General features: G+C 39.3%; 1 protein-coding gene across 8 annotated transcripts in view; it reads left to right on the top strand.

Annotated features, from left to right (window-relative positions):
- NRXN3 (neurexin 3) overlaps positions 1-14401 on the top strand; it is a 938203-nt gene that overhangs the window by 899317 nt on the left and 24485 nt on the right. For 4 of the 8 annotated variants that reach the window (XM_090141457.1, XM_090141455.1, XM_090141459.1 and 1 more), the window contains one exon: positions 1815-1899. In XM_090141457.1, coding sequence (XP_089997583.1) covers positions 1815-1899 — 85 coding nt within the window. The remainder of the gene's footprint in view (positions 1-1814; positions 1900-14401) is intronic. The other 4 variants (XM_090141456.1, XM_090141458.1, XM_090141460.1 and 1 more) reach the window with 1 other exon arrangement.

Consider the following 14401-nt stretch of genomic DNA (forward strand, 5'->3'; position numbering starts at 1 on the left):
ACCTTCAATTCCTTTTAATCTTGCCTCCCTATGGAAGTATTTAAGCATGAGATTACTTCAAGATTACATCCTACAAAATGCTGCTGTACAGCAGTGCTGGTGCACGAGCAGGTAGTATGCAATACATATGATAGGGATTCCCTTATTTTATGACTGTTTTTATGGATACTCTGTTTTTGTAATTTTCATTTACTGTTGAACAATCATAGTTTTGACTGCTCAGTTTCATTTTTCTCCTTTTTTTTTTTTTTTTTTTTTTCTTAAAAAGAAGAGGAAATGGGGTACTTCTGGTACAGGACAGTGAGGAACTTGTTAGTAGTCGGACCACAGGGGACTGAAGAAAATATTTGGACCTTAGAACACTTTGTTTTGTAAATAAAGGAGGGAACACACAGCATTTTGAAGGCAACATATCAGGCGTATGATTGGAAAGGAGACCTTATTTAAATCTGGATATTCTTTTTCTAGAGTAAAGACATAAAATTTTTTCATGATGTGAGATCCTCAGGAGTATTCACCTGGAGCGCTGAGTTATAATGTACTGCAGTACAGCCACCCTGCTCCTGAGGGGCTGTAACTTAAGCCATACTCCCTGCCTGCTGAGCAGCTTTTTGTCTGTTCTTTTCCAGGAACCATTCCACCAATTCTGCTGCTCAGCAGAATATGCAGCTTTCTTCAGGGAGGAGGTGTAAAGGGAATCTGTGGTCTGAGCTGATACTGCTGGGCTGGGATAATTTTGTGCTGTTTTCAGGAACATTACAACCTGTGTCCAGAGGCTGCCACAGCTTCTCTCCCTAATGGTCTGCTTTACTAATTCAACTAATTGCAGCAATTACAGGCAGGAGATGCTGCTGGGAGGAGACACCAGTACGCTTCTCTCTAACATGCTGCAGAGCATGCTGCTCATTAGTTAGACCAGCAGAAACATAAAAAGAAAAAAAAAAAAAAAAAAAGAGAAAGGAAAAAGAAGAAAGAAAGAAAAAAAAAAAGTAGAAAAATATCTCCATCTGGAAATGCAAATAAATGTTATGAGACTTGTTATGGCCATGAATAGTCATGGTTTGGCTCACCAGCCATCAGCCCAGTCGCTGCCAGGCTGGACCCAGGTCACTGACAGGCAGGCAGGTCGGGCTGCAAGTCAGATGGGCATACCTGAAACATGCAGCAGTTCTTCACAATGCAACAAACATGTCCTAGCTGGGGAAATGTAAAGGATTCCCATCCCAGGGGGTGCATCAGCAGAGTAGAAAGTACCTCTGCCTGAGAGTGATACATTTACAACACAGCAGAGTTCTGTTAGCTGCCAGGGTGATGAGTATTACCTGTGTCTACCTTGTACGTTTGTCTTTGCAGGAAGCATGCTCAGCCTGGGAATGCCTCATCTGTCCTGGCTGTCAGTGGGTGCCTTCTGGCAGGCCCCACGTGGTTCTGGTGCTTATCGAGGAGCGCAGCGTGCTCCAGACAGGCCCTTTGCTGACTGCTGGGGCCATGTGCCAGCCAAGCAGGTGTCGGGCCCACTGCCCTGCTGTGCTCAGCAGCACAGTGCCATCCATTGCCAACCAGAACCTCATGGCAGGCCACACCTGCGCTTACCTGAAATATTCAGCAGCACGAGTCCTCCAACAGGGGAATCCACTCCTTGCTACACTGGCATAGCTGGAGTTCTTGGTGCAAAGTAAATATTTTAGAAGTTAACTATTCTGAAACATTTTTGTCAGGTACTTAGCCGCCTCTAAAACAACCTCTTGATGCGCAAGCATCTGATATCTTTCTCCTCTATTCTTTTTCCTCTCTTCCTGACCTTTGTATGCCAGACAACAGATGACATTGTTTCATCCGCTGAATGTTCTAGCGATGATGAAGATTTCATTGACTGTGAACCCAGTACAGGTAAGTCAGGTCAGTCTTCTTTTGCTTGCTTTCTGATTTAATTTGCAAAAAACAATGCATACATATATTTATATGTGTGTGAATGTATACATATATTACTATATGTATATATATATGTGTGTGTATATGTGTATATATATATCCTTATGTATATATACACTGTATATAAAATAAAAATTATACAGCCAAGCATCAGATCCCATGGACTTGACAACAGCAACATAAAATATATTTCATCACTGATTGGTTAATGTAAAGTTGTTTGCATAGAAAGCTGTACTTCTTGAAAGTGATTCCAGCTAATTAATAGTTTACATGTTTGTAGGAGTCACTTTACTGACACAGTGGAAAATCAAAAATATCAACATGGCATGTGGCAAATAATAAAGATTTATAAAGTGTGGGGGAGTTAATGTTTGAAAACCAGAGCAAGGAAAAAAAACGAAACAATACTGATATGTTAATGCTGTTTACTCTTCATTAATTGTATTGAAATTGGACTGTGCAAGAATATATTTGTCCATGGGATTTTAAATGCAGTTAACCTGGTAATACATTTATACTAATTTTGTTTTCTGTGAGCCCAAAGAAATTGAGAAGCATCAAAACATTGTTCCAACATAACAAAATTAGTAGTAATTCTTGCCATGTTATCTGCAATGATGCTTCAAAATGTATCCGTTAAAGAGTCAGAAGGACTGGCCATATGGAACTGACTCAACTTCTTCCCTTCCAGATACATTTTGATAAACTGATGGCTATTCTTTCTGGTGAGATATATGATGTGATATCCAGCAGGCAACTGCAGTCTATTTTATTTCTTACAGGCTTTTTCAAATCGTCTTTTTTAAGGCTTGCCATGAGTTAAGCATTCTATAATAGAGAACAGACATCATCGAATTTCTGTGTACATTTTTTAAAAAGAGGGAGTTTGCTTAGAATCTTATGTCCTTAAAAGTGAAACATATAAATAGCTTAGGTTTTTTTGGTTTTTTTTTTTTTTGTTTTGTTTTGGTTTGGTTTGGGTTTTTTTGCTTGTTTTATTATCTATTTGGGTTGTTTGGTTTGTTTTTTTGCTTTAAAAAAAAATCCCCAGAATGCATTATAAATGTTCTGTCCTGAAAATTTCTTGAAGCCGTTTAATTAATACAAGAATAACACTAAAATTCACCCAAGGCTAGAGCTTTCATATTTCTGTTCAATTTGTCATGCTGTGCCTGCATTTTTTGGTAGAACTTGATCCTGCAGTAACCTGAGATTGGTAACGTCTTGTAGCTGGAAACTTCCACCATGCAGCTGCCTTCAAACTCAATAGGGAAGGGAGTGACACGATGTCTGGACTAGAAGATACTCCAGTCTACTGCCATCTCCTTTTTTTTCACAAATCTCTGTGAATTTTTAACACCTCACTTGGCAAAAGAGCAGTCCAAATATTACTGGATTGTAAAGCATAGTTGGTTGGTACGAGAATTATAAATAAAGGCGGTCGTGAAATACCAGCATAATGATTATCATGAAAGTGAGTCATGAGTTTTACAGGACCATGCTAGGAAGACTAATGTACCACAGTCATTTGCAAATGAGTGGGTAAGACTCATTTCATTAATGCTTCACATTTCAAGATGTCAGGTGTTTTTTTTGTTTGTTTTGTTTTGTTTTTTAATTCTGATTGCTAAGAATTTCAATTAAAGGAGGAAATGGGTTCTTCATCAGACTCCTATCATATATTTTTGTTATTTGTGTTTCAACACAGAAATCACAGTTACTTCAATAGCTATAAATGACAATAATAGTATTTTCAGCATATGCAGTAAGTGGAAAAATCAAAGTTGGAGGAGAAATGTGATAAAACAGGATGTTTAATGTGAAATTTCAGGGTGCCACGTTTTCCATACTAAAAATATCTGACACAGTTTGATACCTAATGCTACAAACAGCTACAAACTGGATTTGACTTGATTTTAGAAATCCTGCTATGCTTTATGGTCGGCAGCTAGAAGTGCCTACAGACATCTGAATATCTGCTATGTAAAATAATATGATACACTGGAAATCTGTTGAAGATATTCTCCTAAGCTATTAGATATTCTTTTACCACATCCTATTCCTCCTCCACTGGATGCTTGGTCCTCATCAGCCACTAAGTTATGAATTTCTTCTCAGGAATTACTGTAGCACTGAGAATAAAAGTTAGCCTGATGACATGTAAAAAAACATTCTCCCAGATGGTCCTTGTTGATGAGATTTACACTTCCAGATTTTGAGGATCCCAGCTCTCAGAGGCACTGGTGTAAAAGTTGCCAGAAGGCAGAGGGACATGGAGGTCCCTTTTGCCTCTAAAAGTATAAATTTAGTTAATTCCATCACGATGAGAAGGAACAGTGACAGGTTTGTGGTGCTCTTCATTTAGATTTCTTTGAATGTCTTTTTCTCACCATTTCCACTGCATGCAGGGATTGCAGAACAGTGTCTGCACTGCACCCGATAATGAAGCACTCCCATAGCCTGTGCCACAGGAGAGCACTAAAGCAATCTGAGCCAGCTTATAAAAATCCAGTGGTGCTGACTTGGCTGAGCAGTTAACATTTGCCTTTACACTTCACCAGCCAAGTCAGGACTCTGGCCATATGCCAAGGTCTGCTACTTAAATGTATATACAATGAGCAAAGAAAAGAGCCAGATCATTTTGCCTATATTTTCTAGTGTGAGAGTCTGTTGCTGTTGGTTTTTTAATTGGGCCCATTTGAAGTTGCTTCCTCCTGTTCGGTTGACAGGTCAGTGTATTTTACACCGCCTTCTGGCTTGCCTGATCGTTTTTGCAGCAAATTGAAAACGAAATGACTCAACCCAGCACTGGCCCCTCTTTGTTGCTCTGATAATGTGTAGTTTAAAAGCTCTTGAGTTTCTGCCAAACACCAGGAGTTGGCCTTCCATCACCCTCAGTGCTACGGTCCAGTAATGCAAAGGTTACTGAACTCAGTGCTGCAGCTGTGAGATATGAGATACATCACTGTGAACCTGCTGTGCTATAACCAAGACAAGGGCAGCTGAGATGCCGCCCTGTAAATCAAAAGCATTCAGAATTATATGAGTCAGAATAAAATCCAAAATTCTAAATATATTACTTTGGATTTGGTCCTGGATCAGAGATGGCACCCTACAGAGTCCATTTGAAGACTTTGGTATCGACACACTCAAAGATAGTTCATAAGACATAAAAACATGCACTCTTTGAGGCTAAATATCTTACGAGAATCATTTGCTAGATCTTATTGCCACTTAACTCTGATTGTCTGTTGAATCCAAGCCCCAAATCACAATAAGCATATGATACACATCTTCATACTTGCATCTCTTTAAAGGAAGATAGAGGTAATTTCTTCACTCCTTTCTCCTCTGGATTTCCTTGGCTACCTCAAGACACTCACTGTAGCAGGCTGGTTACAGCCTGTGCCCTCCTTCCAGAATTGGTTTCTGGTGGGATTTCTGTGGCCCTGGAGCTGCAACAGGAATCTTGTGCTGACTGAGACAGCTCGCAGGCATCCCCTTTAAGCACGGGTGTGCATGAGGAATTATTTTAAGTAGTGGTAATGATAGCAGTGAATCCAAAAATCTTCTGTCTTTTACATAATGAAGTCATTGCAGCTTTAGGGATAAAAACTGTGTGATATTCATTTTATTGCAGACAAGCCTAGATATCCTTAAATCTTGAGATCCATCAGGATGACTTACTGTAAAGGATACAAAGGGCACCCAACTGTTCATCTACCTTGAAGAAACATTTATTTACAGTCAAGATCAGTCCTCCTCTGTGGGAAGTGTCATTTGTCCCAAAACATGTTTGAGATCTTTCTGGTTCCTGTGCCAGAAACTTGGTGCTTTTCTCTGGTATGAGTACAAAACTCTGTTCTGGCATATCTCAGAAATCTGAGGACCAAATCTGCCGATTTCTCAAAGCTGAGGCCGGAGTACTGAATTTGGGCTTTTGAACAGGTCTGTTTCACTAGGCAGCTGTCAGAGAACAAAAGACCTGTAAGGGTAGCCCTTAAACCTAGCTACATGGCTTGGTGCAGGCTGCATCTCTTCTCTGATCTTGTTGCCAGCTTCTCCCTCCTATCTGCCTGATGATTTCCTAGGTGAATACTTTCCCACTGGATAAATTTATTCTGTGTATTTTGTTTCCCAGAAGGCTGCATACATCATAATGCTGGCAGTTTAGGAAGCCCTTCCCATGAGATACTGCACACAGCAATAGAGTGGGCCAAAAAGTACAGTACCTTGTACTGGAAATTATACTGGAAGTGCTGGATAACGTATACCTATATTCAAGAGATGTGTGTCCTTCAGGTATAGTGTCTATCAATAATTTATTGGCCTGTACTCATCCACTTCAGGCTTCTGATTTATGGGTTAGAATGATCAAGCTTCCACTCATGTAAGCTGGAGAATCAAGTACCTGCAGGCATCCAGGATCACAGATTTATTTGCAGAAACAAGCAGAATCTCTCTTGCAAGAATCTGCTAGGAAGCTATTATGGTACACAAAGCACTATACTGAACGTGGAGAAACCTGGGCTGAAGAGGCCAAGAGATGTGCTAATTTGACTCCTGTCCTCCATGATCCATTTCAAGCTTTTTGAAGCATCCTGGGCATTTTCACTGCTCTCTTGGAAGAAACACTGTCTCCAAATCCTGTGCTCAGCTATCCCTAGTCTCTCCATCTGTGAAGCACATGAACCTCTGTTCCATTTCTCACGCTGTGAACAAGGAATGCCCTTTAAAAATGGGTGCGTGTCTCAGAGTGTGCTGAGAAGTAGCCTTTTCATCTTCCAGACTGAATGCCAACTGAATGCCATACCAGTCTGAAGGAGGAAGTTTGCTCTATGGCACTTGCCCGCATGTGATAGCAACACTTGTTTGGTGGAATTTCCTAGCTACAGTCTTATGGCTATTTAAAAAAAAAAAAAAAAAAAAAAAAAAAAAAAAAAAAGAATGAACAGGTTTTACCAATCAATCATGCAGACAATTTACAGGTAGTTTTATTTTATTTTTATGTTAGGAATTTGAATTGAGTTTGGTTTTCAGCATATTGGTCTTTTTTTCCTATGTACACTCCAAAGGCCCTACCTATGAAGATATTTTATCTATATATGCACTATATACAGTGTGTGTATATATACATACATATGTATATATGTATATACTATAGTACTAAATGACCAATATCAGCAGTAGCCCCTATCATCCAATCACATGTTTACACAGAAATTCATGCCTTCATCTAACCCTGGCATCCGCTGGCGTGGACAGATGCATGATACTGTTACTTCTTGATGAACAAAGCACGTAAATTTCTTTTCCGTTGGAGCTTTTTCTTTCTTCCTTTTATTTATTTGTTTACTTTTAATTGATACTTTCATCTACCAATTAGCCTTGGGTAGGGTGGGGCAGGGAGAATAAAAAAATTATACAGGTATATCCATCAGTATATACACACATACTCCGTGTATATGTAGATGGATGTATACATTGTATATATTTGAAGAACATTTTCTGTCGTTTCACCTCATCTTGTGCCGCATGAATTTTTGGTGATTGATATTTTAGTTTCTTTTGTATTTCTTTCCCATTTTTTGGCTCTTAATGGTGCCATACTGCTATTGTTTGATTTTTAAAATCATTGCTATACTATTCAATTTATACTTTTGGAGTTCTTCCAACAAAATAATGATTTGATCATCTCAAGAAAGAGATATAGATCTGCAAACTAATAAAGGCAACAAAATCTTTTCTTGCCATCCTTAGGAAATCCTAATTTTTAGACACCCCGAGAAAGTTGTGTGCAAAAGAATGAAGGTTCCTACCCCTCCTTTCTTTCTATTCTTTTCTCATTGCCTTTTTAAAACTTCTGAAAATCTCTATCCCGTCTTTTCCCTTTCCTATTTTTTTTGTTTTAAATTGAGTTCTGAGGAAAAGTATCCAGAGGAAAAAGACAGAATTCCCTTATCCCAGCATTTTCCCAGGAAAAATTCCTCTAACAACAACAACAACAAAAAAAAAAAAAAAAAAAAAAAAAAAACAATAAACAACAAAAAAAAAAACCCTACAAACTGCAGATGGCATAAAAAGAATTTTATTGCAATGCAGAATATCTGTCGTATCTTTTATTTCGGGGTCAATGCAAGACCATTTTTGTGGCATGCTGTAGTTTAGCTGGTTTAACTAACCATGGCCTTCATTAATCCATGCATGGGCTGTGATGACGCCATCTCGTGTTTCATCAGAGCTACGCATTCAGGCTAACCAAGCAAGTCCATAGCGTGTGATTTAGGGGGATATCGTTTTAGTTTTCATTTTCAGTTATATTCTGATTTCTTCTTTTTGGAAGAGTTATGCCAATATCACTGGCTGCTTCTTGCAGCCCTACTGTTGTATATCTACTTTATTTTATGGGGTTTTTTGCTCTTTTTTTTTTAATTTCTTAGTAACAATCTTATGTCTTGTCTGTGTCCATCTGTCTTGTCAGTGTGTCTTGAAGTCCATTGGTCTAGTGTTGTTATGTGATTCTGTTCTCTGTTTGTACGCTGGTGTTCAACTCCCTGGCACTTTGTTGTTCCTCTCCCTCTTCCCTTTCCCTTCCTTTCCTCCCAGTCTTCCCAGGGAGTCCACAAAGGGGCACAAGCTTTGAATGAGGCTGTGAGAACTGGCCCAAGGTGTTGTAATGGACATCACCAGGTGTTCTTTCACCTTCATTCACCTAAGAATGTTGAAATTTGCAGCTGGAAGGTTTTTGAACACTTATCATTTCACTCTTATAAATGGTTTAATGGCAAAAGACTAAAGTGGCTTTTTATACATAACCAGTTTTTCAGGGTATTTTGGGTAAGAACTCCTGTTATCTGCACTTGAGATGCCAAAAAAACCTATGCATGGTGCAGGCTATATGTTAAATAGAAGTTTGTGGATCTTTTTATAAAAGACGATCTTGGGAGTGGAATATCACTGTGAATGTACTTCTAAAATCCATCATTAGTAATTCACTTGTAGTTAGGATACAAAAATGTAGGATGTACTTAAGATTCTAAAAATGGTTTATCTTTACAGGCTCAGCCTCTCCTTTCTAACTCTGTAGTATCTCCTTTATACCAATGCTGGTAAAAACTGCCTTGCTGCTGCTAGCATGTGTAAGCTCAAGACAATTTTGGAAAGACATCTGGTGTGTCTTCTGCCATGAGCATCATAAATGTGTGGCAATGTGTAAGGCAGAATAAAAAAAAAAAGCTGAGTTTTCTGGTGTCTGCTTAGACTTGGAACTCTTTAGAAAAAAACATCCTTTGGCTTGTACAATGGTGCATTCCTCAGTATCCTTAGTTCTGTTCCTGTAGCCATGTTAGAATGTTAGGATACATGAGATAGCATTGGGATGGGTATGAGCTCAATGGGGGAAGAAGCAGCCAGAACCCTTGTAGATGGTGTGCAGAGCATCACAAAAATCATACTCACAATTACCTTTTGCCTAGTTAAAATTTAATTTGATTTTACACTAATTCATTTGTTTTGCAGCAGGAATGAGATGACAAAATTTGTGAACATTCCTCACAATATAAGGCTTATCTATTTAATAATGGAATTAGCAGAAAATGGAGGTGATAGGATATGTTCTTTTTTCTGACATGGAATTATTTTGTTTAACTTCCCAAGATATACACATGCTGTACTTGCATGGGAATATAAAAAAGATAGCTTTTCTTTCATCAGGAAGAACCAATCATCTTAGGCTTCTTTACTTTTCTTAACTTGTATATAATCTGAGAGACATTATTGAGTGATATTAATTACAGTGAAAATGAATCAACATTTAAAACTTGCTAGATTTATATTTTAGATCTATAACTGTGATTCCTACCAAATCTAAAACCTTTTATTGGAAATTGCTTAAAAAAAAACAAGTTATGAAATTACAATAGAATGCACAATCTCATGGTTCTGCATAAAGCTCCCCTCTGAAAGACCAGAACAGTCAAACTGGGCTTCCTAAACCCTAATGGTGAAAGAAACTTAAATTTAGCTCAAGTGGCAGGCGTTATTGAATCATAGAATCACAAGGTTGGAAACGACCTATAAGATCATCTAGTCCAACCATCTTCACACTACCACTGCTACCACAAGCACTAAACCATATCTCGCAACTCCTCATCCAAACACCTCTTGAACACTGCCAGGGACGGCGACTCCACCACCTCCCTTGGCAGGCCATTCCAGTGCCTGACCACTCTCTGAGAGAAAAAGTTTTTCCTTAAGTCTAACCTAAACCTCTTCTGGTACAACTTGCGGTCATTTCCCTAGGTCCTGTTCATTGCCTGGGAGAAGAGGCCAAACCCCTCTTCACCACAACCTCCCTTCAGGAAGTTGTAGAGTGCAATGAGGTCTCCTCTGAGCCCCCTCTTCTCCAGACTAAACAATCCCAGCTCCCTCAGCCGCTCCTCATAAGACTTGTGCTCCAGTTTTGTTGCCCTTCTCTGGACACGCTCCAGAGCCTCAATGTCTTTCCTGTAGTGAGGGGCCTAAAGCTGAACACAGTACTCGAGGTGCAGCCTCACCAGAGCTGAGTACAGGGGGATGATCACCTCCCTGCTCCTGCTGGCCACCCTAATTTCTAATGCAGGCCAGGATGCCGTTGGCCCTTTTGGCCACCTGGGCACACTGTCGGCACATGTTCAGCCAAGCATCAACCAACACCCCCAGGTCCCTTTCCTCTTCACAATCATCCAGCCACTCGTCCCCAAGCCTATAATGCTGCATGGGGTTGTTGTGGCCAAAGTGCAGGACCCGGCACTTGGCCTTGTTGAACCTCATCCCATTCACGCCATCCCAGCGATCCAGCTTATCTAGATCCCTCTGAAGGGCCTCTCTACCCTCGGGCAGATCAACACCACCTCCCAACTTGGTGTCATCTGCAAACTTACTGAGGGTACACTCAATCCCCTCGTCTAGGTCATCAATAAAGATATTAAACAAGATAGGCCCCAGTACCAACCCCTGGGGGACACCACTTGAAACAGATCGCCAGCTGGACTTCACTCCATTAACCACTACCCGTTGAGCACGGCTCTCCAGCCAGTTTCTTACCCAAAGAAGTGTATACCTGTCCAGGCCATGGGCAGCCAGTTTCCCAGAAGAAGCGTGTGAGAGACCATGTCAAAGGCTTTGGAGAAGTCCAGGTAGACTACATCAACAGCCTTTCCCTCGGTCACCCAGTCATAGAAGGAGATGAGGTTGGTCAAGCACGACCTGCCCGTGCTGGCTGGGTGCATCACAATCAGATTTTTTAGTCCTCCTGCATCACGAGGTCAGAGCAACCTTCCCATCCAAACATTGTAGTGAGTTAATGAAGATTGCCATCATCAGGATGCTAACCTCTGGGCTGTAGGTGAGCTGCAGTGCCCCTCTGAAGGGCTGCTTCTGTTTGCCTGACATAGCCTCTCCACTGCCTGCAGAGAGCCACAGGCTCCTCCAGTGCAGGTATTGCTCCGGCAGGTCCTGTTGTGCTCCCTTTTGTCACACAGAGCTTATAGAGGCCTTTGAAATAATTCATATTTTGTCTTCTGTTTCTGGGCAGGCTACTGGCTTCATCCTCTGTACCATTTGTCACTGAGCAAGGGGGAGGTCTGGGAGTTGAGCTGTTAAAGCCCATGACAAAAAGCCTCAACTCTGGCATGGCTCTCCCCTCAGCTGTTGGTTCTTTCTCTGGCCTTGATGTTGCTCATTTGCCTACCTGCAAGACAGAGTAAATGAAATATTGCTTAGCTAAATGCAGTAGAGATGAAGGGACTGATGGTAACATAATTAATATTTTAATGAACTTACTTTGATATCCAGGTGCAAGTTGATATGCAATACAGAAAAATGATACTGTAATGCTAACTAGCAAGAATGTACAAGAAAACAAGGTCACTGTTAAGGTTTTTACTACTATCCTCAGTTGCTATGGTAAATGACATTCAGTGAAATTCAGTGCAGAGGGAAGCAAGTGAGAAATACAAAAATCAAATATTTCCACATCAGGGATTATCAACATGGTAATCATTTTCAGTAAATATCACTTTTTCCTCTAGAAATTACAATTGGAATGAACCATGTTCAGGCTACATAAGTTAATGTCAAGAATAAGCCATACAATGTACAGCTCTTTTCTAACAGAACCTCCTTACTTGAATTTGCATCCCAGTCAGAAATCTGCTTCAAAAACTTCACATTTTCTCCAGTCTGATTGAGCTGGTATAAGCATCCCTGCTTTTCTACCTATGATCAGGAGGAGATCAGAATCAAACCCACAGTCTGGCTACCTTGCCCTTGCTGCCTTCCAGACTTTTTTATAAGCGTGTTCTCTAAACTCAAAGCCATGTGCACTGTCACATTCTGGCAGTCCTTCTAGTGCTGTGCCTATGTTATCAAGCTGACACATGTCTAAAATACTAAGATATGATATTTTCAACCTGCTGGGACTTGCTTTTTGTCCCTGTTAGCTTTGATTTTCAGCTTCATAAAATATATTGGAAAGAAAGAAAAAATAGGCAATGACAAATTCAGTGAAAGAGAAAAGGTAGCACATGACTCAGGGAGAGATTTTGCCTCAAAGGCAAATGTATGTGTGTTAGACCCTTAGATGTCCATAGCAACTGATTCATTAGCTTTAGACCAGAAGGAGCTATCTGGTTTCTGGAAGATAAATAATATTTGTGAATATTTTAGGAGATTAGAGAAGCATTCTGTTAAAGAGAAAACATACTGAGCATTTACTGATACTATAGGCAGAAATACAGTTTTGCTCCTTAAGGCTTTTATTGTGTATTTCTTCTGGTTATCATGCCTAGACCTGAAGGTGCCTTTTGCATTAGAATCCCAGAAGTATTGATGTTCACATGAACAGTAAGAGCTGGATATCTCAGCACAGCACTAGGAAAACCTACTCTACTCCCATTTTTAACCCAAGTAGATCACAAGCTTATAATTAGATCAAACGGCTTATTACCTTGTCTTCATTCTGGCTCTCTGTTTCACTTCCAAATTATTAATCATAAGAGCTAGAAATAAGTGCTTTATCTCATCTGTAAACAGTTGAGAATCCCAGTTCTTGAGTGATACAGAGTGTTAATACTTATCTTACATCTCATGTGAGGAGTAGAAGACAAAGGCCATGCCAGTTTTGAAACCAGGGACTGAAGAAAAGTAGAAAAAAAAATCAGTCTGACTTGATTTCTTGTCTCAAAAGTCCACTAATTTGACAAAATATTTTAATCTACATTTTTAATTGCATTAATAAATACATTACTAAAAGCTTATAAATGATTCATACAGAAGGATTCATTTTTGGACTTCTGCTGAGTCTCAGGAAAGCTGACATTATTTGGTTCCCTAAGGTGGTATTCTAAGGATCATCAGCTCCTCTTTTGGCATTCAGCAGGAACTACAACTGCTGTACAGCCAAGAATATAAAATCTCAAAATTGGCTTCTTTTTGAGCAACAAGAAAATTCCAAAATTTTTGTGCTTCACTAGTTTCAGTCTGTGTCAAGATGAAAAGAATGAATGACAGAAGCATTTAAAAGGAGAAGCATTCAAAACGGTTCTGTTTTTGCTAGAGAAAAGATGTGCAAAGCAATTTTGATCTTAATATTTTTTTGTTATATGCATGTGCTTCCTAATGGATGTCAATATTGCTTTCTCTCCTGGTACTGAAATGAGTATGAGTAATTTTAGATACCAGTTTTAGTGACTACTGATTTTCAATACTAAAATCTTAAGGGCTTCCTAAATTTTACATCTGACACAGAAAAAGAGCAAAAAATAGCTCTGTAACTAGTTCAGGTAGGTATCAAAAGAAAAAAGAAGTCCTTTTTTTTTTTGTACAGTGCATTGGGCATACTACCAGGTTTATTCTTATTCCGCAGCTGAGGGATGGGCTTTGCTGGGTCATCTTCCTATGAACAAAACACCATGACCTGTGCAATGCAGCAGTAGAGTGAGTGAGCTCTGAGCATGAAATCATTAATGACTTTTGAGCTTTGACTTCTGATAACAGAGAGGTTTTTGGGTTTTCCTGAAACCCTTTACTTCTATGTTTAAACATATCATGTAAAATGGAATACAGAGACCAGAAGCATTTCCCTAATTCTTTTTTGGAGAAATCATGAAGATTTGATGTTGGCAAAATACTGTGCAACCATCATCTAGTTTCCTCTGAATTCAAATGAGGAAAATGTTGTGACTATTAAAATGAAAAAATTATTAAAATAAATCAAATTAATTAAAATTTTAAAAATTGAAATCTATTTTTAAAGAATAAAATCACATTCCAACAAAGTACCTCACTGCAAAAGAAACTTTGTTGTCTTCTTATCTCAAAACAATTTACAAAAGATATCCAGATATGTATTTTGCTGTACAACACATTCTTTCTATGATTTTCAGAACTGTGAGTGAACTGGAAAATAAACAGAGTATAGTGAAAT

The sequence above is a fragment of the Phasianus colchicus genome, chromosome 5 (assembly GCF_987193195.1).
Source record: "Phasianus colchicus chromosome 5, bPhaCol1.hap1.1, whole genome shotgun sequence".
NCBI classification, from domain to species: Eukaryota; Metazoa; Chordata; class Aves; order Galliformes; family Phasianidae; genus Phasianus; species Phasianus colchicus.